We start from the raw sequence: 26,791 nt of genomic DNA on the forward strand, positions 1-26,791 counted from the left end.
CAAACTGCTACAGTTCGAACGCAGACAGTGGGATGCTTAAGGTTAGGACTCAAGCGATGACTTGATCGTACCCTACTACACGTGTGTACAGCAGCATTGTTCAGTCATTACCTTATCTGCTCTATTTGGGGATAAATTCCATCCACAGCAAACTGTCCACAGGAGAGCATGTCACAGCACGTGGTCTCTGCATTTCACAGACCCGTCTGCGTTAACCTTTGTTTCAGTATCTCTCTTGTTTTCTACTTGAAAATACAACACAAATGTAGAGAGGCAAATTGCCGCAACAGAGAGTTACCATTCAGTGTTTAAAAATGTCCAGTTAAAAGAAGTTTAGCAGCACTCTTCCACTCAAACAGAACTGTTGTAGATTTTCCCGGCTCCTTAAAATGTACCATAATTCTCCTCAGCCAGACTAAACCAGGAGGAGAGACTTCATTAAGATGTTCTAGAAATAGCTTATTTAAAGAAAAAGCCCGTTGTGGGAAGAAGGTGCTGTTCTTTCCTGTCTCCACAAAAGCATACACATCACTTCCATTCTTTCCCCCTCTCTCTAACATGTCCCAGCATCAGACCCACGCCCACAGGATACTTATATCACTCCCTGCTACAAATCTTTTTCGCTGCCCTCATTTCCTAGAGATTAACGATCAGGCAGCTCCAATCAGCTTTTGCTCACTGCGCTGACGGCAACTCAGTCAAATACGAACAGGCAAAGCACAAAAGCATCCCATGTGTTTTACTTCAGAGCTCCCCAAGGTGTGCCAGGCACAGAGGTGCCTCCCTTTCCCTTCAGGGACACTAAACAGGATGACAAAAGGCACAGGCTGGGCTATTTTTTTCTTCACCGCAAGGGTTGGATCGGGATAAAAGGGAGATCCAGAGCCACAAATAACTAGATTGCATGCTACTACTTTCTTCCCTCAGGCACGCAGCCCTGTGAACACCAATGCCAGATGAAGGAGGCGGTGGAACACAGGCCGGTGATGGAGACAGGCCAATTCTTTCGCACCGTCTTTGTCCAGCCTCGGCTTCCAGCCTTAAAACCCAAAGGAGAACTGGCAGCCCTTTTTAAAGCAGCACCCAGCTGAGTTTCAGGGCTGTTGAAGCAAAATGCTGAGTAGGATAGAAGACTCCTCAGCAGTCACAAGAAAAGCAGCCCTTAGTCAAAGAGCAGGCAGGATCTGGAGCTGCCGTCCCGTTCAGAAAGTTGCAGCTGCCAGAGTTCATTCTCCCCAACGATCAATATTAAACCACACACACTCAGCGGCAGGATGGCGCTTGAGGGACAGTTTAACAAGGGAACTGACAGAGGCAGCTCTGACCCAGCGCACCTCACAGCAGGTTTGTGGGGTTGATGGGCCCATCTTTCTTTTTCAGTTATTCCATTTGCTTATTAATGATGTGGGGTTGTTTTAACAGACTTCAGCCCGCCAGGAAAGAGCAGTGGAGTGACGGTCCATCTCTTGGCAAACACTGTCAGCTAAATCCCTTTAGAGATCTTTTATTTAGAGAACTGCAAAACTGTCCTGTCAAAACAGAGAGAAGACACAGTCTCCCAACCTCCCCACAGTCAGCACAAATATCGCAGACGGGACTTGCAAAACGGGGCAGAACAGGGCTCAGGTTCTGTGGATGGGGTATCAGAGTCCTAGCCTGTCCAGAAAAGGATGGAGATGAACCATCTCCCTCAGGAGTGAATCAGTGCCTCTACCGAAGCCATGCCAACTGCTAAGGCAAGAACCATGGTTGCTCTAAGAAAGCCAGCCATTAAGATAAAAGCAAACTGGGGTTTAGTTTCACTTGCACACAGGTCTGAAACAGTAGCAAGCACTTCTACAAGTCTTTAGTCAAGGTACAAATCAGGCTTGGACCTGCGCAAGCCAGCAGCTGTAGCTCTACCGAAACATCAAGCACTGGCTCCAGGACAGCCGTGTTCTGCCCAAGTGCCAGAACTCTGCTGAATTAAACAATAAGGGAAAGGGGGGAGAAAGCAGCTGCACCTATACCAAGGTTCTTGCAGCTCCACATAGTTCGCTCTTATCTGAAGGGACGGGGCACTTCGGACACCTGAGAAAGGAAAATCCACAAAAATCCCAGACCTAGGGTAGGTGTAGGAGCATCCACAGTGAACAGAGCTGTAGCAGGGAGGTGCGCACAGCTCAGCACCACAGGGAAGGGCACGTCCATTGCATGCGTCGGGACAAGTCTCACCACCAGGGCAAGGAACGAGGGGAAACTAGGGGCTGCAACATCAAACCACGCTGCAGGCTGGAGCGGATCCTTCACAAAACATCAGGCTGTAGGCAAACAGTTTGAGCCAACAACAGAAATGGTTCCTGTTCCAGTTCAGAACAAACAACTCAGATCGAGTTAATTAACTCTCACTTTCAGTATGAAAAAGAAAGCCCCAAACCCAAGCAAACCATAGGTAAAACCAGTTATGTCCTGACTGTGTGATCTCATTGCACATCTCTTCTAATTTGAAACTCAGAAAATAGAACACGAAACATCAAGACACAATATTAGGCTCCCAGGATCATTTCCACAGTAAGACGTTATTCTGAAGGACCTAAAATGAACAAACATCAAGTCTTATTATTTAGGAAGATAAATGAGTATCAAGCTCACTAGCAGCCCAACAAATATGTACGCAATAGCATCAACGGTCGCTGCGGTTCTAAGTGCACATGGCGCAGGCGGAAGGTACGGTGCATCAGCAAGTGACAGCACTGAGCTAGTGGCCACGCACACCTGAGCGAAAAGTACTCACCCTCAGCTGCTGACAGCCTAGAGACTCTTCTCTTTTCCCAGTGGCCTTTTATTTCTCACTAGGCAGCTCCACACGCTATAGATAAATGTTAAAACATCAACCCACCCAAGAGACATGATCGTATCTACAAACCAACCTTTCTTAGGCTGAGGTTTTGGAGGTTCTGTTGCCACTGGCAGTGAAGAAACCTGAAAAGACAGAAAAGAGGAGTATTCGGTACAGCAGGTACGGTTTCTGGAAGATCTGTTCCACAAAATAACCAGGACGGACACCTGGCAAATCCCAAAAGAGGGCATAAACCCAGCACCACTACTGGTAGGCAAACTCTGCCCTGCCAGGTGCTGATTTTCCCTGGCCACAGCCAGGCAGAGATTGCTGTTTGTCATGTGAATTAAAGAAACCCACTCATTTTGGATCACGTTCCTGTTCTGCCGGCCCAACGCCGTTCATTAGGATTCTAGAAAGGGAGCATTATGCCGTAAAAACCAAAACTCAAAGCATTTAAGATGCTAACTAGAGATCACCCAAGAAAATGACAGAAACATCTTATAATAAAACATTTACAACATTAATTAGAACAAACCAGTTCCTGGGGAACCACCTGAGTCTGCAAATGTGCGTGCAGCGATGGGGAACAAACCTCGGCTGCAAATACTGCCCAGAGCTCCCGCGTGAGCAGGTTCCCAGCCCGTGGGCAAGAGGTGCGTTTTGTCCTTTTTCCTTACTTAGCATCAAACTCCACACCTTCACAGAAGAGAAATATGGTTACACAGGGAAGCGCTTTTATTGTTGACTTCCAGTTCCTTGGGGAAGCGACAGTCTCACTGCTTTTGCCCAGACACGGCACAGGATTTGCAGACCTGGGTCATTTCCCCCTTCCTCAATAAACAGATTTTTAAAGGGGAGATTCCATCTGCCCTTGCTCCTTGTAACACTTTTCTATTTCTGCTCGCTTTTCTCTGCCTATGGTGCTGGAGACCTGGGGACCCCCTGAATGCCTCAAAGAGCCAATCATATTCTGGGCTGCATCCAAAGCAGTGGGATGGCCAGGGGGAGGGAGGGGATTCTGCCCCTCTGCTCCGCTCTGGTGAGATCCCACCTGGAGCCCTGCATCCAGCTCTGAAGTCCTGAGCCCAGGAAGGATGTGGAGCTGTTAGAGCAAGTCTAGAGGAGGCCACAAAAATGATCATAGGCCTTGGAACACCTCCTGTATGAAGAGAGTCTGAGAGTTGGGGTTGTTCAGCTTGGGGAAGAGAAGACTCCAAGGAAACCTTATTGTAACCTTTCAATACTTAAAGAGGGCTGACAAGAAAGATGGGGAAGAGCTTTTCAGTAGGGCCTGTAGCAATGGGACAAGAGGAGACGGTTTTAAACTAAAAAGGAGAGGTTCAGCCTGGATATTAGGAAGACATTTTTTTCACTGAGGGTGGGGAGGCCCTGGCCCAGGTTGCTCAGAGAGGTGGTGGCTGCCCCATCCCTGGAGGGGTTCAGGGCCAGGCTGGACGGGCCATGAGCTGATCCAGGGGCAGGTGGGATGGAACTAGACAACCTTCATGGTCCTTCCCAACCGAAATCATTCTGTGACTCTGTGGACAGGGAAGGCTTTCACCACCTTTGTTTCTTGATTTCTAACATTTTATCCTCTTTTCCAATAGTTGCTGGGAAAAGCCGAGTTGATAGGCCCAGAATCATCAAGCTCCCAGACCTTGTTCCTCGGTGCAACACTCGGCCCAAATGCCTCATTTTTTAAACATTTGTACTTTTTCAGCCATGCCAGCTCCCAGCGCTGTCACTCTGCACCGCTAAAGGCTTCCACAGAACCATGGAGTGGGTGGGGTTGAATGGGACCTCAAAGCCCATCCAGTTCCACCCCCTGTCATGGGCAGGGACACCTCCCACTGGATCTGGGTGATCAGAGCCCCATCCAACCTGGCCTTGAACCCCTCCAGGGATGGGGCAGCCACAATTCCTCTGGGCAGCCTGGGCCAGGGCCTCCCCACCTTCAGCGGAAAATATTTCTTCCTAAGATCTCCTCTCAATCTCCCCTCTTTCAGCTGAGCACTATTCCCTCTCGTCTTCTCCCTGCACTCCCTGATCAGGAGCCCCTCCCCAGCCTTCCTGGAGCCCCTTTCAGTACTGCAAGCTCCTCTACAGTCTCCTCAGAGCCTTCTCTTCTCCAGGCTGAACAACCCCCACTCCCTCAGCCCGTCCTCCTACAGGAGGTTCTCCAGCCCTCGCATCATCTCCGCGGCCTCTGCACTCGCTCCACCAGCTCCCTGTCCCTCCTGAGCTGAGGGCTCCAGAGCTGGACGCGGGGCTCCGGGGTCTCGCAGCGGGGCTCTGGGGCGTCGCAGAGGGGCAGGATCCCGCCGTTCCCGTCCCCCCTCCCTGCCCTCTCGCCAGCGGGCCGAGCGGAGGCCGCGTCCCCCGCCGCAGCCCCTCACCGGCTCCTCCATCCCGCGCCACACGGGCCGCGCCGCCGGAAGCGCCTCAAGGAGCGGGGGCGGGGAGGAGCGCGCGCCGGCCCCGCCCACCGCCGCGAGCCCCTCCCGCCACAGGCTTAAGCCCCGCCCATCGCCGCGAGCCCCCTCCCGCCACAGACTAAGCCCCGCCCACCGCCGCGAGCCCCGCCCACCACATATTAAGCCCCGCCCACCGCCGCGAGCCCCTCCCGCCACAGATTAAGCCCCGCCCACCGCCGCGAGCCCCTCCCGCCACAGATTAAGCCCCGCCCACCGCCGCGAGCCCCTCCCGCCACAGGCTTAAGCCCCGCCCCCTCCCGCCCCCTGGCGGCCCCAGCGGGGCCCGGGGCGCCTCCAGCCCGCGGACGAACCCAAAGCTGCGGGATCCTGCCCCTCTGCTCCTCCCGACATCTCACCTGCAGCCCCGCGTCCAGCTCTGGAGCCCTCGGCACGGCGAGGAGATGGAGCTGGTGGAGCGAGTCCAGAGGCGGCGGAGATGATGCGAAGGCTGGAGAACCTCCTGTAGGAGGACAGGCTGAGGGGGTTTGGGGTTGTTCAGCCTGGAGAAGGCTGCAAGGGGACCTTAGAGCAACTTCCAGTACTGGAAGGGTCCCATAAGATAGATGAGGAAAACCTTTTCAGCAGGGCCTGCAGCAAAAGGACGAGGGGAAATGGTTTTTAACTGAAAGAAAAGTTTACGTGTTATGAATCCATTTCTCACGGTGTGTGCGGAGGCCCTGGCCCAGGCCGCCCCATCCCTGGAGGTGGCTCAAGGCCAGGCTGGACGGGGCTCTGAGCCCCCTGACGCAGGGTTTGGGCTGCGACACCTTCACGGTCCCTTCCGTCCCCAACCATTCTATGATTATCGCTTAACTCACTGGGCACCAGACGGCTCCGGCTGAAGTTTTGAAACAAAGCTTGCTCGAGACAAACAGTTCTTAAAAGGTGTGGAGCCAGCAAAGGCTGGTTGGGTTCATCAATAACAGTATTAACGGGGTGAAAGGACCTGGGCTGCGGGCCACGCGTGGAGACCTCAAAGGCAAGTTCAGCTGAGGTCGGCTATCAGATCACTCAACACACCCGAGCCCCTTGAGGACCCCGCCTCAAATAACTGGCCCTGCACAAAGGGGAGGGGAAGAAACAGTATAGCAACTTCTGGGAATGTCATTAAAGTGTAGGTTTATTTTGGAAATTCTAATGAAGATTCATGTTTTCTTGTAATAAACTGACTGTGGGGTTCAGGATTGCACGAAGGGATTGGAATGATCCCGCCCACATCCAGCACTGTCAGTAAAGGAATGAAGGGTTCTTAATACAGAGGTAGGTATTGAGTTTTTGGTGACACAGGGACCGAGTTTGCTTCCACAAAGAGCCTTTGGAGATGCCCCAGGGCCAACATCCAGCCCGTGCTGCCCACCACGCTCCAGGCGTTCCAAAGCAACGAACACATGGATGAGGAGATGATGAGCTAAGGGGAAGCCCACGTAGCCACTGGCCTCCTTCCCACCCCTCCCCAGCCACAGGGAAACGTGACAGAGTGCAGAGACATAATTCCCAGGACAAAATAAGCCCTACGAGGGGAAAGCAGGGCCAGGGACAGCGAGCGGCAGGGCTGGCAGTGGTGTTCAGCAGGAAGGGAGCTGACAGGACTGGGTTTGCGTTACAGCCCTGCCTGTGATTTGCCCCCTGGCAAACATGTTCCCTTGCAGGCAGCAGAGAGCTTGGAGGACACCAGCCTGGCGAAAAATACCACAGCAGGAATTCCTATACAGGAGTAAATTTAATAAAACCACCACCAATTGTTTACTTTAACATAGCTCTTGTTACAGAAATCATAAAAATGGACTCAGTAGCTAAACTCATTAATTCTTTCCCCTTTTAATTGAAAAATACCCCGCTGATTTCAGCTTCTACTGCACTAGATGGAGTGTTAGATATTTGCCAGGACAGTATGCCCAGGAACTGAGCCCAAAACAAACATAAAGACAATTCCAGCATCTTTCCTTTTCAAGGTTACGACTCATTATAATGTAAGTGGAACTGAAACAGCAAGGACCGGTCCGTTCGACAGATGAAAAGGGGAGGGAGAGGAGATCCACAGCTGAAATCTTGTGAGAAGTGGTGCAAAATACCCCTCCTGTTGCTGCCTCAGACTGAAAAATGAAGCTCTAAACACACACACACACACACACACATCCTGGGGGGCTGGAGCGCGTGTCCTGCGTGCGTGGATGGGAACAGCAGAGTGGGGTTTGGGCAGGGAGGAATCTGGGGGCAGAAAAAAAACCCAGCAAAGCATCCTGTCTGGAAGCGCACGAGGCAACGCGCAGCGCAGAACCCAGCCCCAGGAGGCAACGGGAGGGCTCCGGCACCTGCAAGGGACACACACACACACACACACCCCCGGGATGTAAAGAGGAGAAAACTCAACTTCTCTGGTAAAAGCCTTCCAAAGAAAAGAAAATATTCACTAGCCGAGCACACGCTTCCCCCACCCCAGCCCAGGGAAAACAAAACAAAACAAAAAAAGTTCCAACTGAAAGAAAATGCACAGCAAATAGACATAATCTTGAAGATTTTTAAAGAATAAATATTTTTTTGTAATTAAACATTATGCAAACACATGCCACGCTTGCTCTTTGTCCATGCATATGCGCTATATACAACTTTGAAAAATACTGTGTTGTCCTCTTTTTGTTTTAAAAGTCATATACAAAGGTTTTTTGTGGTTTTTTTTTTGTTTTTTTTCCTTGCTGTGTACCCCCCCTCCTTCCCTCCCCAAGGATCATCTTCCCAAGGGGCCAATCGACATTCATCCGTGTGCTGGGGCGGCAGAGAGGAGGAGGGGGCGGGAGCGCCGTCCCCCTGACCAAAGTACACCAAAACGGCTGGGTTGGACATGAAAAGCAGTGTCGAGAAACTGGTTTAAATTTCATCTGTACTACACACAGGAACAGAAAGATAGAAAAGAAAAAGGAGTCGGCTTGGAGAATGAAGCTACGTTACAAGTTAAAGTTGGAGGGTTTCTTTTTTTAGTGCACCTGTCACACGCTTATTGGCCACCTAGAATACTGTTGTACAATGGTTTATCTACCTTTTTTATTACAATATAATTTACTTAAATTTTCTGTTAACAAAACAGAATCCCAGTACTACAGACCAGCAGTGTAACAGGCGTAGCGCCTCGGGTGTGTTTTATTTGAATCGCATGAGCACTCTAGATGGTAAAGGTTTCAGAGTTCGTTTTATGCGGGGCCGGGCTCAGTCCTCGATGTACTCCCACAGGTCCTTCTCGTAGCCTTCGTGCACGTGCTGCAACAAAACCCTTCGTCGGCTTTCGCAGTATCTGCAAAGGAACAGCACAGAAAAGGTGGATTAGGAACCACAGCTCAGCCCCAGCATCAGGCAATGCAAGCAGACATCGAGCCGTGCTTCTGGAAGAGGAGATCCCCCGAGAAAGGACTCAGTAGTTGTAGCCCATTAACAGTGCTAATTAAGACTTCGGTTACTCCTGTCACTCAACTCAAGGTCCCTGGCTGCAAAAACAACATGCAAATTCAGCATTTCCCAGGCAGAAGCATCCCCCGAGCCCCTGCAACTGAGAAACCTCCATGAAGAACTGAAAGAGGGAGCAGCAGTGGCTGCGATTTGCAAGAAGGGGTTGGCAAAGACACCCAGCATGGGACAAAGCGCCCCTCACATGTGGGCTGGTGCCTATCCAGAGCCCTGGCAGGACAGCAAAATCCAGGAGCACCTTCGGCAAAACCTTGGAAGCACTGACCCCGTTTTATTCCCCTCCAAAAATCGCAGTAAAGGTAGAAGTGACCAAACTGGCTACAAAAAGGGCTACCGGGCGGGCTAGAGCGAGTTCTGCCTCACATTGTGGCCTCTGTGTCCCAGGGAGACACTACACCCTGCAGGTTCTTCCCACCTACGCTCATGTGAACAAAGCTGCAAATAAAACTGATCCCAGGGTTGGGTACAGTCCTACCAGGACAAGTGATACTGAGGAAAAGGGATATCATAGGAACATCTCAAAAGATACCACGTTCATTTCAGGTGCTTTAGCCAACTAAAAAGATAAAAAGCAGAGAAATGTTTCAAGTATTCAGGTCTCAAGAGCAAGTTATAATTAAGCAACAGGCATTTCTGGATTAAACCTCTTCCAGGGGCAATGCCAAAGTCCACATCATCTTTAGGCAGGCAAGGGAGAAGACAAGTGTTCGGAACAGCTCTCCCAGGGTCCCAGGTGCAGGTGGTTCATGGTTCGGTAGCATCCAGCCCAGAGTGCTGTGCTGTAACACGCAAAACCAGAACCCAGGAGCCGACTGCTGAGTTACCGGTTCCTGCTGGGAATCGTTCAGTTCCTGGGCACGCACATCGGCAAGGAGGGCATCCAAAGCGCTCTCCCAGGTGGGAACCTGACTTTCTTGGCAACAACCAAACATCCCTGAGCTCGCTAAAGGAGGAATCTCACAGCAGGAGATCCTGGCAGAAAGCTGTCCTTGACTGCACCCATGTAGGCACGAGGAGTGCCAAACCCTAACTTGTGCTGCTACCGTGCAGCATCTCATCCAACCACAGATTTATCTGAAAAAAAACTGTTCTGGCTCTTCTCATTGCTGTCGCAATAGAAATCATTGTACACAAAGTCCCATTGATTTTCCAAAGCATGTGATAGCAAACATGAGCAGTTTCTGCTTTCCCAACTTCAGTTATTTTGCTGCTGGTGGCGAGGCTTTAATCCTGCTCTCTAGAAACGTCTTTGCAAGCTAAGAGATTGACAGAGCTGAAACCAAATTCGCTAGGAGGTCAAGTCCCTGGAGTTTCCCACAGCTCTGCAAACCCACCTCGATAACGTCCTTGGTTCCAGGCTTGCAGCAGCAAACCACAACGAGGACGCAAAGAGCACTGAGCAGGACATGGTTAACACATGACTGAACTAGTCAACAGGGGACCTGTGCGGGCTTGACAGATGCATACTTTCTTCCCAGAAACATGAAGGTAGGTTTGGAATACAATATTGTCAGGCAATCCAGCCTATATTAGGTTTTCCTTTCTTCTGAATAAGCTGTCACCATGTCTAGAAAAGCATCCAGTTTCAGAGGAAAGTGAACAGGCAGCTGAGATGCCAATTTAACAGCACTCGTAAAGGGTAAAAAAGCAAGTCTGATAGTCTTGTCCAGTCTCAGTCACGCTGCCTGACTACGGCAGAGCAGGCCACAGGCCCAGCACAGCCTAACAGCTACTTCCACTGCCCCGAGTCCCTTAGTCACTACGGTTCACCCTACTTCGGCTTCCCCCTCACCCCAAGCTAGGCATAACAGATTTAGTGACTTTGGCAAAATGCCTCAAAAACGCAAGCCCTAATCCTGTGACTCATCTGCACTTACAGCTTTGTATTTTTCCACTGTGCAGGAACGACTCCCCTAGGACTGTAAAAAGCACTGGCATTTGTCTCACCAACACCCCAGTTCTCGTGCCCTCCTCCCCAGCTGGGCAGGTGGCTCCCCTGCTGCTTTAAGGGCAGCTTCTCTACACCCACTTTTTGCACAAATGGATCATATAGATAAAAAAAAGCACTGATCGCTCTCCGATGGCAACTCATTCTAGGCCAAAGCTGCCAGCTGGGAAGAAAGTCACTCCCTGTTCTTTCTTAGGCCCTCACTATACAGGTCCGATCCGGGTTCTGGCCATTCCCACGTGCTCCTCCTGTGCAGGAACAGCAGCGCACGAGGAGCCGTTGCTTTTAGTCACAATATTTTTCCATTATGAGACCAAATCATCAGAGCAGGCGCAAAGCAGAGCTGGGAGACTCTCCCTTCCCTGAGGGCTGGTCCCAGCAAGGGCACAAAACCACATTGCCAGCATCTGCGTGAGGGCTGCACGGCTGATGATTTCAGGGGCTGGGCTGGGACACCGCCGCTGCTTTTCTCGGAGGCCCAGGGACCGCCTGATGATCACAATCTATGGCAGAAGGCCAGCAGCAAACAGCTTCCCAGGGACGGGACTCAGGAGCAAACTGCAGCTTGACAAGCACGCTCTGAGACAGAGAATTATTCAGAAACAAACCTGTACTTATCCTGTACTTTCTGCTTTATGTCCTGCAGCGAATCTTGGGATATATCTCGCTCAAGGTACCCAGAAAGCACCTCTGTAGCATTCTCTAAGTCTGCTTGGTTATTCTGCAAAGACAAAATCAGAGTATTTAGGGGCGGAGAGAGATTTTTTCCTTCGATCCAACTAAGATCAGTACTGAAATAAAAAGCAGGATTAGACAGACAGTGTGTAACACATGGCAACCTACTGTGAGCATCAAGACTAAAAAAGCCGACATTTCTCCATTTGATCAGAAGAGAATCTGCATACCTAGCAGCAAGTCTTGTGTCTTCCACAACCTGCAATATCCTGGCAAGCCTAAAAAATACCCTTCCCTTTGCACAGCGCAGTACAGGACAATTAATCTCCCTCTTGTCCCTTGTCTATTTGGCTTTTTGCCAGCATTGGCAAGGCCTCCACTGGCTCCCGGTGCACCCACAGCAGCATCAGAGCAGAGCCTTCCCTACCACTCAAGTGGTTCTTCGTGCCCTTTGCTGAGCTTACAGCACAGACATATTCTGCTCTGGTTCTGCACAAACACCAGCAAACGACTCTTTGAAATCATAAATAGCCAATACAATTTCACATGCAAAGCAGACTGGGCCAGCACATTCACATTTTCAAGTGCAATTTTTCTAGTAGCACTGTTGGAAAAAAACCAATATCGGGGAAAGGCAAAACGCCAGATTTAAGCTTTGAACTGGCAAAGAAGGCATTAAGACAGAACCTCAATCCCTTTCTTGTTTCAGAGGGCAGGGACTTGTCACTCTACTCCTCCTCCTAGCATAGGATGCTACAGGATGCCCAGCATGGCCTCTAACTTTTGCACAACAGAATATGCAAACTAATTCACTTCTTACAACTGAGGACAACAGCTTTCCCAAGCATCGTGCCCCTATTCCCCTTATTGCAATCCGAAATCCTGACAACCATGTTTTCTCCTACCTCAAAGATAATGGACTGATTATTCTTTTTGAGGTAGAAGGCAAAGACGTATGTGTACATGAGTGTGGCACGACACTGGCAGAGGACGTCGACTGCTTTCTTCAGAAACTGCACCTCGATCCACGACATGTTGTGCTGCTGCATCTCCTCCATCTTCTGCTTCACCTGAGCATAGAGCTTGTGCTCGAAGCGCAGGCTCTGCATGTGGTTCATATAGCGGTTGCAGTAGAACAGGTACCTCTGCAGGGCTGCTCTGGATCGCTGTGTTAATTCCCATTAAAAAAAGAAAACAATTAGTTACAACAAAGTAATGTCTGCGAGAGAAGTAAATCCTTCACAAGGCTCTTCCTGACTCTGAGAACAAGATTCCTTTTCCAAAGGTGTTTCCTCTCTTCTCACGCTGGCCAGACTGAGATTAACCCTGCACAGAGGAGGGGCCAGTCCCATGGCAGCTCAGTGCCGTGCAGGGGACTTCCTGGCTGAGCTGTGGCATCTTCACTCCCAGCCCTGAAAGTAATTAGAATCCCATTGCTAAAGCCCAATCAGTTTTGAATTTCAGCCTCTCAATTCACGCTATATGATTTAAATGCTTCCAGAGTCACCAAAACCAGTGAGACACAGACACCATTTTCTTTTTTTTGTCTAATAAGGAATTCTAATTAAACAATTACTGTGCTTGTGTTAAGAGGGCAACCTTAGGTTGCCAAGGCACCACCAACTATAGAGCAGAGGAAAGGTGCTATGTGCTAAAGTAGTACAAGAGAATCAAGATGACTCAATACACAGCCATTAATCTTATTTTCTTCTCACAGACAGATCAGCTGTAAAAAAAATGACAACATGGGCATGGTTAAACGTGTAAGTTGTGGCTGTACAAAGGTAGAACACACCAGCCAAAGTCCCCGCTATCAGCAGGAGGAGGAGCTGCAGGAAATTCTTTGATGCTTAGCTGTAATGGTACTTAGAGATGCAGGAAACTGATTTTTGCAAGCTGCAGCTCACAGCATGCAATCCCTCCTGCTTAAAAAGGGGGTTGGCTCTATCCATATTCACAAAACAATTTAATGTATCTGCAACTTCACCCATACTTTCCTCTCTGTCAAGCCTTCAAGTACAGTTATTGGGATGACAGCAGTCTTATTTACATTCAAAAGGTCTGATGTGTTCAAACATCTCAAGATTGGCATCAAGAATGTTGCAGCAAAGAGCATTTTAGGAAGGATGTGAGGATTGTCATCTCAGACCCACAGCATTATGATGACTTCATATGAAACGCTGCTATAAAACAGGCAAGGGAGCATGACAGGCAACAACTGAGCTAACGTGTTCCTTAAATTGGGTTAAAGTGGCTTTGAACGTTTTGTTTTCTGGCAGGCACAAAGCAAGCGTCCAAAGCTGTGGGGGAACTTATGGATTTGAGCCCAAATCAAGGAAGTTCTTCAGAGCTGATTTACTGGTTTATAAAAAGCACGCCACGGGGTTAGTGATTTCCCTTCCCACCAAAGGTTACTGACTCACCTCCTGTGCATCCCTTGCTGCCTTTGCATCATCCTCATTGTAGCGATTACAGTTGTACCTGTAACAGGGACACCGATTCCACAGATTTCAGTCCAAATCGATGCCATTTGTATCACGGCTTCCTTGTCTTCCACAAGGCACGCTCCTGAACTCACCAGGCAGATCCATGGGGCTCCCAGGGGCCCAGACACACCCAGCAGAACTCCGCTTTGCAGTTCTGGTTCCGACAGACCATGTGGTTGCAGCCCCCGTCCTTCTCGATGGTGACGTGGCATTTCGGGCATTCCTGTTCACAGGACAGAGAGCACCATGAGCAGGAAAAGCACAGAACCCACTGCCAGAAGGGAAGTTAGAAAGGCTCTCATGACAGCTGGAGATCGCACATCAAGTGAAAACACATCATTTGCTTCTTCCCTTGGGTCACAGAAATCCTCTTCAGAATCCAACCTTAAAAAAATTCCCCAAATCAGAGTGGCTGGATAGCAAAAAACCATAAGGAATAAAGCATTTTATCTATGTTGCTATCACAGCAGCACACCAGACGGGTAATTTCATGATCTTCAAGATTACAGCAGCAGTGATTGTCTATAATAGCCTGGGGCAAGGAGTCTCGCTTTTCTCCCCATCAAGTGTTTGGTCCACTCAAAACCAGCTAACGCCTCCCGGTGAGCTGGTTTCACGCTGCTATCAATCCCAGGCACACAGGGTTGTAAAATGCCATCCAAAAAGCACACGAAAACACACAGCAAGAATCAAACGTGCTTCAAAGAAGCTAAAAAGACATTTCTGGGGTGTTTCCACATTTCTGTTCAGGTCCCTTTTTCGCCTCCCTTCATGTGACACCTCACTGGAGACTTTTCTACAAAAGCCCACATGGGGTTTCCCTTCCAGATGCGAGACCTTAGACAAATACGAGGACACCAGAGCAGCACCGCACAAGGAAATCTGTGGGGAATAGGTTTATTGAACAACACTGGTGTCATTCTCTTCCATCAGCAGCGTACAGTAACTTCCTAAAGTAAGACAACTCACAGAACATTGAAGATGATTTCCGTAGTATCACAAGTACCCAAAGCCAAGGTTTCATGAATAAATTGAACTGCCCCTACACACAGAAGCCAGGCCCAGCTCTCTTCTGCTGCTTGTTCCTGTCCCTGTCACACTTCTCTTAGAATCATGGAATGGTTTGGGTTGGAAGGGACCATCCAGTTCCAACCCCTGCCTTGGGCAGGGACACCTCCCACTGCATCAGGTTGCTCACAGCCCCATCCAGCCTGATCTTGAACAATTCCAGGGATGGGGCAGCCACCGCTTCTCTGGGCAGCCTGGACCAGGGCCTCCCCACCCTCACAGGAAAACATTTCTTCCTAAGATCTTATCTGAATCTCCCATCTTTCTGTTTAAAGCATGCATCCCCCCCATTGTCCCGTCACTATAGGCCCTTGTAAAAAATCCCCTTTCCAGGTTTCTTCTAGGCCCCTTTTAGGTACTGGAAGGCCACAATAAGGGTCTCCCCAGAGCCTTCTCTTATCCAGGGTTCTCTCCTGCCGGGACACAAAGCAGCTGCACAAGATCTGACCAAACAACCCTTGAGGTTCAAATCAAGCAACAAGTACAGAGGAAAACATCCCAAAAGATAAAACCAAAGCCATTTTAGCCTGGTTGAGGTCCTCAATCCAGTTCATCACAGCCAAGATAGCATTTATGAAGTTTTTGCAACATACTGTTCTATCTACAAGGCAACAGCAAATACATCCAAGCAAGTACAAACACCTAAAATCAGATGCATCTTTTGGGTCAGAAGCGCATGAAGTCCCCTCCCCAGTCAGGAGCACGTCTTTACTTCTTGCTAACCAGAGCAGACATCAAGAACACCACGTCCTGTTCTGGCACTCAGACAAACTCTCAGTAAAGGAGGCAGCCAACGTGCTCAGTCTGTGACTGCTGCTTTTGTACAGGACACAATCCAACACACTCCTGTCCATCCACTCCAAGCACCTCAACTATTGCTATGTTTTCATACAAGTTTGTAAGAGACACGAGAACTTGCACAGCAAGTAGTACTCAGAAAACCACTTTGGAGGTGCAAAAGACCAGTGTGGTCTCCAGATGTCCCTTTCCACTGCTGGGAGGGAGGCTGGCAGTCAGGCAAAACAGGTTGCAGGGAAGAGATGAGGGAGAGAGAAGACTCTGCACTGTAACAACTTCTTTTTGGCAAACAATTAAAGTGCTTCCACCTAGTTCTGTTTCCCGATGACTGCAAATTTGCGGGTCTGAGCACTAATGAAAAACAAGGCTCATTAGAGCAGCTTGCCCTAACAGTGACAGAGGTTATATGCTTCTTTGAGATGGGGGGTGAACAGGAGGATGTTACCTTCAAACCTGAATCACTAAATGACCCTGGTCTCTTCAGAACGCTCCACTTGAGTACTGCCATCCTTTCTTCCTCTTCAATGTTCTGCTTTGGTTCTACCGCCTGATCCTGAAGGGGAAGGACAAGAACTGGGCAAAACAGGCAACATCCCACGCAACCAATGAGGCTTTCCTGAACCGCTCCTTGGAAAGGAGATGCTACTGCAGCACTTGGAGAGCATTGCCCTCCTGGCCAGCCAAGAAAGGCAGCACTCCCATCACACCAACAGGTCACAAACCCGGCTGTGGCTCCAGGTTTGTCATGTTAACAAAGAGATTCCTCAGATTTGGGGAACTACTGCAGTTGGATAGATGTTTCTTTGCAGTCACACCTCTCCTCCTGTCCCTGTGCTCTGCCAGTACGCTGCATGCTGGCTGCCTGCCTGCCAATTTGTTTGGGTTCAGGGTCTTCTGGGTTGGTTGTTACTCCAATGGGTTCAAGCAGTGAGCAAGAACATAAGGGGATTTTTCCAGTCCTGCTTTCCTCTCCGTCACCTATGTTGACCCTACAAACAAGAGTAACTGTACTACAGAGTAAAATAAAACACAGTAGCTCCCTTGTTGGACCTCTCAGAGCAGATCAAGATGCCCCTTCGGGCTGTCCGCAGGATGGACACTCAGCCAGGTCTAGTCCTGCATCAACACCTCAGGAGCCCAGCCTGGGCTTACCCCATCAATATCCTCCACCGCTGCGAAGGTCCCTGCTCGCATGCCCATCAGCCAAAGTGCACTTTGCTAGTAAGTAAAAGCAGTGGCACAGCACCCCTGCTGCAGCACGGCACGGCTCTCCCCCGATGCTCTTACGCTGAGCGATCCAAGGGCGCACAGCAAAGAACAGCTTTGTCAAGGGAAGATGGAGGTTCCAGAGTTGTGCAGTTTCTTCCAAACACATCTGATCTGATGAGACGCTGACATCCACGTGCCTCAGTGGAAGACACAGCTAATCCAACACACGGCTGCAGCGATCACTCCTGCTTAGGAAAATCTCACAATTGTAAAGAGATGAACAGTTCCCAGGTGACCTGCCAGACTGGAGGGGCACGGGAGGGCACATCCACACCACAGGTGACATGAGGCCATCCTCATCCACAGCTACACTCCATAAGGAGCACTGAAAATCTGTTCTCCTGCCTTTGTGGACAAGACCAACCTCTTCATAAGCCTTTGCTTATGGCTTCTCGCCTGGTGATGCAAACTAGAACAAAAGGACCCTAATTACAGCCCTGTTGTTACAGAGACTGCCATCCTTTTCCAGCCTTTATATTCCTGTCAAGCAAAGCAAAGGAAGACAGATTACAGAGTTTTACACAGCTTCGTGCATCTGTGTAAGTGAAATATTACTAAAAATTTCAGAAAAGCCACAAGAACATGCTGAAGAAATGCTGAACACCAGCAGAAAGAAAAACACAACAACTACTCAAGCTACCAATACGACGCGTGGGAGAGATTTAAAGATTAAGGAGGATAGGAAAGGAAGATCTTATTGAGAATTACGGCTACACAACAACATAACAGCCAGCAAATCAAATTACTAGACCAGCAGATTATTCTGCACCTTATCTGTTGTGCTACAACGCAGACCTTACTAACGTTGCTTCACTCGGAACAATTCGGTGTTGTGTTTGCACACTGCCCTTTGGAACAAAAGCCCAGGCAAACCTGGCAAAGGAGAACAATCCCTATTTTGTCATAAAAGCCATACCTAAGTCACTACAAACCTCAGCTGATGTTCTATGAATCAGAGGCTAAACAGAAACATATTTCAGGCCAGGTGAAACAGTTTAGTCCTCTCTGGCATTCCCAGAGGGAACTGCTGTTGATCAGCCTCCCAGCCACAGTCCCTGCAACACCTTCACCTACAATCCCTCCTAAAAAAAAAAAAAAAAAGGAGAACCCTGAAATGCCACAGGGATTTCTTAATGCTTTTCACCAAAATCCCAGACTGCTGCCCTTCATTCATTGCAGTCAGCAGACGAGAGTACCCCGTGATAACATCCGGAGTCGCTGAGCAAAGCAAAGTATTTGAAACATTTGCTCATTGGAGAGGAAGAGATGGTGCTTGGACATCTCAGGGAAGACGCTGCTCACAGCTCTGGCACAGAACTGTGCTGGTGAGAAATGAAAGAGCAGAGGTCGATGCTGGTGCCCAGGGAGGATCTAGCAGGCTGCAAATGTTTCCACACGTTAGAACAAGTGTAGGACTTCCAGAAAGTACAGAGAGAGTGCATGTTCAGACATTAAAAAGTGACCTGAAAAGGAACAGAACTGGGTTTATGCCATTTTATCTGGCTTGGAGGAGAAAAACAGCCAATAGCTTTTTGGAGGAAGAAAATCTGCCCGTTTTATTTATCAGGCGTTCAAGCCCTGTCTAGCCTGGCAGATAACGAGATGGTGACATGCCAGGAGCCAAAAGCAAGAAGGCAGAGGCATTTTTAGTATCAGATGAACAACTTCCATTAAGATCAATTTAACTTCAATAAAAACACAGTGCCTTGGGTGAAGAGCAGCACCGTTACCATCTCTGTTCTTTCTTTATTCTAAGATGCAGAAAGATAAACATCACTGAAACTCAGGTTTGAAACTGGCTTCTCCCCCTCCTTTACGGCAGTCTTGATACACCTCAAGAGCCCCAAAGAAATGCACTGATCCAATTTTTCTGCATTTCTTACTTCTCTGAAGGTACCCTTAACAGAAGTACCTAATCTGCATGGTTTCTTGATTCCCAAAGCCACACGAACCAACTCATACCTGAAACCTGTCTGGTTTAATTCAAGGAACTGTAAGAACCAAGTCTGTACAACTAGCTGAAAAAGAAATACACAAAACCTTGGGCTACTCAACCATTCTCTGCAGAGAAGGCAGAAGGCAGAGAATTAACAGTTTGTTAAAGAACTTCTATTGGCTTATCTGAAGTTTAATTTAGTTAGGCTGAACTAGTTATGTGAAAGTATCTGAAGTAAAAGGCCATCAGCTCCAGCAACAGCTGTACCTTGTGTAAGCAGAAAGAATTCAGTCCAGCCTCTTAAGTGCAAATAAATCAATGTAAAATTAAAAAAAAAAAGAGAACAGAAAACCACAGAGCTCACTACTCAAATCTCCTTGTTTTTCATTCAGACCATCCTACATAATTCATCAAAAAATGCATCACATCAGTTTGTGAACAGAAACCAATTCAGCTGGGTTTCACTTTTCTATTCTCTCATACAACAATTGCCTAATTTTCCTTTCCTATTCTGTCTCCCAGGGCAAGCCAGAACAACTATATCTCACATTCTTCTGTTGCAAAGGATTACCCAGATTTCAAGCCAACATGGACTCGTATTTTTCTCCTACACCTTCATCTTGGTGAGACACAAGTTTTCTTCCCTAAATGGAGACCACACGGGACAGGACTGCAGCTCAGCACCACACTCAAGAGGACTAGAGAAAGCACTTTCCAAAAGCCAGAAACAGCAATGGAAGCCAAGGCAGCAACTGAATCACTTGGAGAGTTTTCCCCACTGAAAACAGTGATTCTTGCATCCAACAGTACCTGACCCAATTCCCTTCTACGTTCTTTAAAATGAAAAAATTCAACACAGAATTTGGGCTCTGACTTGCAGTCACTGAAGCAAAAAGCTGTGAATGCACCAGACAGCCCTCCCCTCTTTTCCTGCTAGAAATAGTACAGAGACAGAGCAAGGACAGATGTACACGCACTCCGACTGTGCAATTCCTACCCAGTGCCTCGCTACAACCTCACTCTAGAGCAGGGGAGGGTTTTACTTGGTTCCTCTCTGAACAGCAGCAGGACTGTCACTGTCTGACAGGCACTTGGGCTTCTCGGTGCCTTTGGCCGAGGGCCAGCAGGTGATTCAGGCAGGAGGAGGTGGTGGCTGGCAGCAACGCAGCTCTGGGCTGATCCAGTCCTCCAGAGGCTGTGAAGCTCCAATTGCACGTGTCCCAGCAGCCAGCCCTGCTCACGCTTCATCATTAGAGTGGTGTGAAGTTACCACCTTCCGCATCTCCGCTGCCCACAAGAAGCCAGAGATCATTACGAGGGGTGGGCTACATCTCCTGCCAACCCTCCCCTTGATGGAATCCACTGTCAGTTCAGAGAGAGAAAGGCCATACCGTCCTTCAATTAATACAACTGATATGGATACCGTAAGACTCCAGGGCAGTTGTCCTGCTCAGATGCCTGCTCTACCTACTCTGATGTTATTTTTCTTCCTGTTGCTACTCTACAGCGCAGGCTCCAAAGTATTTCCTGGCTGTAGGAGCATCTTGTACGGTATTAAGAGGAAGCAGCTTAGACCAGAATGTTCAAGTACAACAGCTCTCCTGCTGCTGACCCCAGACTACAGGAACTAACAGACACACTGGGCCGATGCCATACTCATTTCCCCGTCTCACCATTCTCTGGATGGGTGCTTCCCATAAAAAAAAAAATATCTTCTTACTCTGGCCATTCAATATTATTTCTGACTATCTGAGCTATGCTTTAAATACCAGCCCAACCACTCACATGGCTCCTACCTAACAAAGCCCAGATCCTGGTTAAAAAACGAATGACCATCTTCACAATATTTCTGTCTATGGCTAAGTCTTTGGGCAAGCAAGCTACAGAAATGTCACCTTCCTGACAGCAAGGGACCAGCAGCTTCCCATTTCCAGTAGCCAGCGTTACTGACATGATATTAGTGTTCAGTCTAAGTACGAGTACATCGTTTTGGCCTTCTTAACGAGCAGGAGAGCTCAGACTGTGGTCTGCAGCAGCACTTGCCAAGGCTGGGGCGGGTAGAAGATGTGCAGTCCTAAGTCCGTAACCAGGATCACACCCCTGAGGAGCAGCAGCAGCTCCTGTCTGGCTACACAGGGCTTTGTCACTGGCAAAACAGGGCTGTGGCCATTCTGACATCCTAAATACTTGATACCCAAGGCTAAAAGCTGCTTTGCATGTGCTTACACTCAGTCCTTTCCCAGCTATTCAGCCACCCTTCCTCAGGTTCAGTACAAGCAATACCTGAAGACCAAGCAAACTTTGAACAAACGTGGTTCAGTTCTCGAGGCACAAGACACGCACCCACCTCAGAAAAGCCAAGTTCACTTCACTTTACTAAATAATATTCAGCTTCCATGCTAGGATATCACAAGTCTGAGCCCACAGGGCAGCCGAGACCCCACAGTTTCAGCCTCATTTTAACCGTGCATTTCAGCATGATGGGCGTTTCCGCTTTCACCATAATGCAACATTCCAGTTCAATGAAAAACAGGCAGCCAGCCCCAGAAAGCAGCAGCACCGCTGCAAACAATACCACAAACCATTACACAACAGAGCTAAGAAAACAAAGCAGCCATTTCCTCATGCTCTCCCCACCTTCTTCCACCCTCCTGCCTTGGCAGCCCCGAGACCCAGCTCTGCTCCTAACACCCCAATGGCATCCGTGGGTTTTGTTTTCCTGCCACCGCACCAACCTTTGTTTTAATCTGTCCTAAACTCATTGAATGCTGAAGTTTCAGGCAAAGCTGGGCGAGCTGTAAAGAAGACATTTACATAATAAAATCTTACCAGCTGTTCTGCCAGTCTCTGCCTGGAACCCTGCCCAGCAGAAACGAACAACTCCTCAAGAGGCCGGCCCCAGGGATTTAGAGGCAGATGTAAATTATCACAGCCAAATCAAGCCACGGGTGGTGTTAACACGTTTCACACACTCGGAGTGAGGCACAGATTTGCTCAGAGAAGCCACCAGCGCCAGACAGGAGCCCAAAGACTTATAAACTTGAGCTTCCTTTGAGTCTCCTATTAACTCTTTCTTACAAAAGCAAACTCCACTTAGCCCAAAGAACCTCACCTGATTTGAGGCAGTAACACCTATTTGCTCTTCAAACAAAAGCACTTCAGTGTACTGCGCATTTTAAAACTCTCTCTTACCTAATGACATGCAAGAGAAATAATAATCCCAGTACAGAGGAATTAGGCTATCATTCTTCTTTTCATCTGATAAGTCTGTATGTAACGAGAAAAACCCTCACCTTTGTGTTTGCTGCAATCCAATTAGAAGTTTCACTGTCATCATCACACTTCTTAATCCATTTCTTCAACCACTGTTAGAAAAAAGAGGAAAGAAGAGAGTTACATTTAAATAGAGGAGCTGTGAATGCTCCCAAGAAAGCTGCTTACATTAAGGTAACGACAAGCAACATGCAGCCACATGGGAATATGGAGGGGCTGGTGCTGGAAAGCGGTGCAAACAGCAACTGATTGAGCTGCAGACACTTCCTGCTACACCATCCTCATCCAGTGAGCACAATCACTCAGTACAAACACCTTGGCAACAAGTTTACAGTCCCTAAGCTCAATCAACACAACCTTCACATGGGAGCCCGTGTGAATCTTAGAATCACAGAATCCTTGGAGTTAGAAGGGACCTTAAAGCCCAACCAGTTACACCAGCAGTTCTAATGTTCACTGCACAGCAGCAGGTCCCGGAGTCAAATTAATTCCTTTGGTACAACAAGTCACAAGGCTGCTGAAGCACTGAACTCCTACAGAAACGCATAGCACAGGAATGCTTACTGTGAAGTGAAGCATTCACTCCTGAAGCACTTTGATTTCTCTTTAAAGGGTCACAGCTGCAACACCCACCTCCTCCAGACACTTCCCCATCTGGCTGAGACATTGTTCCTTCACAAAGTCAAACTGTGAGACACCTCAAAGACATCCGATACGGTCTCATTGTTTCTTCCAATGCTATGGTCTAAACAGAGCTGCTGCACTTCTGGATGTGAACAGCCACACAGCTTGTGCTTCACTTCTACATCTTGCGTATCGGTTGACTTTAAAGTTCAAGTTACGCATTTAGACAAGAACTTTGACATGCTCACCTTGCATTTAACAGGATCGTGCCAGTTTTCACCACAGTTAAAGCTATAAGAGAGAGAAAGGGGGAAATCGGCAAATATAGCAGATGATTATACTTCTATTTAACTAGGTTAACATCACGGAAGTTTTCTCCTGGATTGTTGTGCTGGAGGAACAAAGCCAGTCCTAAGGAAACATTATATATGTCAAAAATAACCCAGCCCATCCCTCCAATCCCTCACTGGCCATATCAAACCAGTATCCCTCCCAATACATTTTGATTCTCTGCAGGGCTTGCAGTCAAGAACCTCACTCCTGGAAGACTGGGGAAGTTCCACGGGACTGGAGGCTGATGTTGTGCCCATCTACAAGAAGGGTCGCAGGGAGGATCCAGGGAACTACAGGCCTGTCAGTCTGACCTCAGTGCCAGGGAAAGTCATGGAAGAGGTGATCTTGAGTGCGATCATGAAGCACATGCAGGAGAACCGGGTGATCAGGCCCAGTCAACACAGGTTCACAAAAGGCAGGTCTTGCCAAACTAACCTGATCACTTTCTATGATAAAGTGACTTGGCTACTGGACGAGGGAAAGGCTGTGGATGTATCTTCCTGGACTTCAGTAAAGCCTTTGACACAGTTTCTCACAGCATTCTGCTTTGGAAACTGTCACCTCTGGCCTGGACAGGCACACACTCTCCTGGGTGGAAAACTGGTTGGATGGCCGGGCCCAGAGAGTGGTGGGAAATGGTGTGAAATCCAGCTGGAGGCCAGTGACAAGTGGGGTTCCCCAGGGCTCAGTGCTGGGTCCAGCCCTGTTCAATGTCTTTATCAATGACCTGGATGAAGGCATTGAGGGCACCCTTAGCAAGTTTGGGCACAATAACCCTGTGCAGCTACAGACTAGGAGAAGTCTGGCTGGAAAGCTGCCTGGAGGAGAGGGACCTGGGGGTGTTGGTTGACAGGGACTGAACATGAGCCAGCAGGGGCCCAGGTGGCCAAGAAGGCCAATGGCATCTTGGCTTGGATCAGAAACGGTGTGGCCAGCAGGTCCAGGGAGGTTCTTCTCCCTCTGTACTCAGCACTGGTGAGACCGCTCCTCAAATCCTGTGTTCAGTTCTGGGCCCCTCACCACAAGAAGGATGTTGAGGCTCTGGAGCGAGTCCTCCTGAAAGGAGGTTGTGGAGAGGAGGGAGCTGGGCTCTTCTCCCAGGTGACAGGGGACAGGACAAGAGGAAATGGCCCCAAGCTCCGCCAGGGGAAGTTTAGGCTGGACACTAGGAAAACATTTTTCACAGAAAGGGTCATTGGGCAGTGGCAGAGGCTGCCCAGGGAGGGGGTTGAGTCACCTTCCCTGGAGGGGTTTAAGGGACGGGTGGACAAGGTGCTGAGGGACATGGGTTAGTGTTTGATAGGAATGGTTGGACTCGATGATCCGGTGGGTCTCTTCCAACCTGGTTATTCTATGATACTATGATTAACCTGGAACCACCCAGCCGACAGCCACCTCTTAGTGAAAGCAGGATCCGTGTCCATGTCAAAGCAGGCCCAAGACAGAGGGCAACAACTACACAGTTGGCAACCAGCTGTATCTCATTCTGCCTTACCACGTGAAGCCTATCCCATGCCTCTCCTACCTCTAAACCACACCTCAATATCAAGACTTACAGAATACGTACCAATACACTCTTGAAGCAGTAAGTAAAAAGCAAATATCAGTGTCTTTCACTTGATTGTTCTTACCAAAACTGACGTCCACATTTGCAGCGAACAGGTTTAGCATCAGGATACTGGACTTTAACAACGTGGTGGCAATCTGGGGCAGGACACCATTTTAACAGTCGATTACACTAGGAAATAAAGCAAAAAAAATCCAAAATATAATAGAAAAAAGATGCTGCACAAGGATGCTACCTGCCCTCCATCCCTTCAACCACGACCTTCACTCACACTCCTTCCTGTCTTACCAGCCCTCTGCAATGAGAGTGCTGCTTCCTCAGCCTAAGCATTTCCTTTCTTTCTACTGAAAGAAAGCAGGATATGATAGTCACCTCTTCACTATCAAATTGCCTCTTATGGAAGATGCAGAGTATAAACCCTTGTGCTGAGCTCATACCTCACCCAGAGAAAACACTTGAAGATTATGAAGCTACCAGCCTTGTTACTGAAAAAAGGATCTGCCGAGTTGTTTGCGACCCCCATCTCTGTTCCACACCTACAACAGCCTTTGCGAAGCCGCTCATAAACCAAGCATGCTAGCTTTTTGCAGGTACACTTCCTAACATTCCTTGAGCGCCGTGTATCGCCCGTTCCCACTGTGCCGCAGCCAGATATGGATCTGCACTTTTAGACTTTGCTCAGTCTTTCAGCCCACGACATGCGCTTGGCTCCAGTGTTGCATCAAAAAAACAAAGCTCACTACATGTATCACTTCAAACAGGGAATAAAAGCTTGATCCCAGTAACAGTTTGCACACTGGGCACCCACAGCGGATCCGAATACAGCTGAGAAACTGGCGCAGCGGAGAATCTTCCACAGCATCTTCCTCTATGTTTACTTTGATGTTGAGGTTGCAAAGCTATTAGTATTTTGCTAAAAGCAGTTGTGCAGCTTTATTTCAAATAGCAATTGTTTAAGGCATGATCTTGTTTACAAGAACAGCTCCTGGTTTTCAATCCACAGTGTCTCAGGTACCATTCAAGAACCAGGATTACCAAGCGCTCCTCAACCTATACATCAAAAATCTCTTGCATTCTCTGCCTACAGCTGCTCACTGCTCATCCCGGCCTCTTGGCCTGCAGATTTTTTTGAAGTCTCCCTACAATTATCCCCGTAACTAAACAGGCTGTAAAATAACCCCTGCAAAGCCTCTGACCTGTAGCCACACTGACCGGAGAGTAGGTAAAAAACCCTGCCCTACAGTTATAAGCAAGCCTCGCTTCTGCTGCTCAGTACACGTGACAAAACCAACCGAGAAGTCATTAATTTTCAAATAAAAACTCACCTCTACAAAACTATTGGTTATTAAATGCTGGTACTTTAATTTAACCTTGGAATCTGTGATCAGGCGCCTGTGGAAAGGGAAGAAACAAGAAAAATTACTGTAGCAGAAAACTTTGTTTTCCCATACCTCACCAGCAAGTTCAGACAGACACCTGGCTTTGATCCCTCCTGCTACACACACGGGTACTTTTGCTGTGTATACATGTTCTCTGTTTGTTAGATGATTTATTAGATTATTATGACAACTGCAAATATGTATTTAACTTCTAATATTCACTTCAGAAGCGCCCAGAAAGCCCACCTGAACCTCATCTGTGTTAATTTTTTAATTAAAAACACTCTTCTGAAGAGTCCAAGAAATAGAGCAAACACCTTCCTCAGCCCATTTACACTAAATATGCACATTTTGTGGCCTATCCCTTTAAAAAGTTCCACAATAACCACTGTGGGGTTCACACCTTTGGTGCCCAAATGTGGTTTGGGCTTCAGTGAAACGCTACAGCTGCAATTTAAAAGTTAATGGGGTTTTAATCTATTTAACATAAGAGCAAAGTAGATTTAAATTCAACATCATAAGAGTGTACACAACACTGACTTTAAGTTAAGAGCTCTTTAAGAGCAGAAGAGAGCTGGACAGACAGGAATCCCTTAAAAAGAACAGTGACCAGGTTTCCCCTGGACACACCGACCCAGCTGGCATTTGCAGCATCCAGTATAGACACACTCAAAACAGTTTAAT

The 26,791-nt window shown here is 48.4% G+C and overlaps 2 protein-coding genes across 3 annotated transcripts in view; both read right to left on the reverse strand.

Moving 5' to 3' along the window:
- The window catches only part of BBS4 (Bardet-Biedl syndrome 4), a 37,945-nt gene extending 32,695 nt beyond the window's left edge, over positions 1-5,250 (reverse strand). The window contains exons 1-2 of one of the 2 annotated variants that reach the window (XM_069866477.1): positions 5,218-5,250; positions 2,910-2,961 (exon numbers count right to left, since the gene is read on the reverse strand). In XM_069866477.1, the coding sequence (XP_069722578.1) occupies positions 2,910-2,961; positions 5,218-5,229 (64 nt within the window). In that variant the 5' untranslated portion in view covers positions 5,230-5,250. Of the gene's footprint in view, positions 1-2,909; positions 3,070-5,217 lie in introns of those variants that run through there. The other variant, XM_069866476.1, reaches the window with a different exon arrangement.
- A 2,554-nt stretch (positions 5,251-7,804) lies between these two features.
- ARIH1 (ariadne RBR E3 ubiquitin protein ligase 1) overlaps positions 7,805-26,791 on the reverse strand; it is a 61,380-nt gene continuing 42,393 nt past the window's right edge. Inside the window, exons 6-14 of the mRNA XM_069867057.1 lie at positions 26,054-26,120; positions 24,793-24,899; positions 23,077-23,119; positions 22,225-22,296; positions 13,953-14,083; positions 13,798-13,855; positions 12,280-12,540; positions 11,308-11,420; positions 7,805-8,581 (exon numbers count right to left, since the gene is read on the reverse strand). Coding sequence (XP_069723158.1) covers positions 8,497-8,581; positions 11,308-11,420; positions 12,280-12,540; positions 13,798-13,855; positions 13,953-14,083; positions 22,225-22,296; positions 23,077-23,119; positions 24,793-24,899; positions 26,054-26,120 — 937 coding nt within the window. The 3' untranslated portion in view covers positions 7,805-8,496. The remainder of the gene's footprint in view (positions 8,582-11,307; positions 11,421-12,279; positions 12,541-13,797; positions 13,856-13,952; positions 14,084-22,224; positions 22,297-23,076; positions 23,120-24,792; positions 24,900-26,053; positions 26,121-26,791) is intronic.

The sequence above is a fragment of the Phaenicophaeus curvirostris genome, chromosome 12, assembly GCF_032191515.1.
Source record: "Phaenicophaeus curvirostris isolate KB17595 chromosome 12, BPBGC_Pcur_1.0, whole genome shotgun sequence".
Taxonomy (NCBI): domain Eukaryota; kingdom Metazoa; phylum Chordata; class Aves; order Cuculiformes; family Cuculidae; genus Phaenicophaeus; species Phaenicophaeus curvirostris.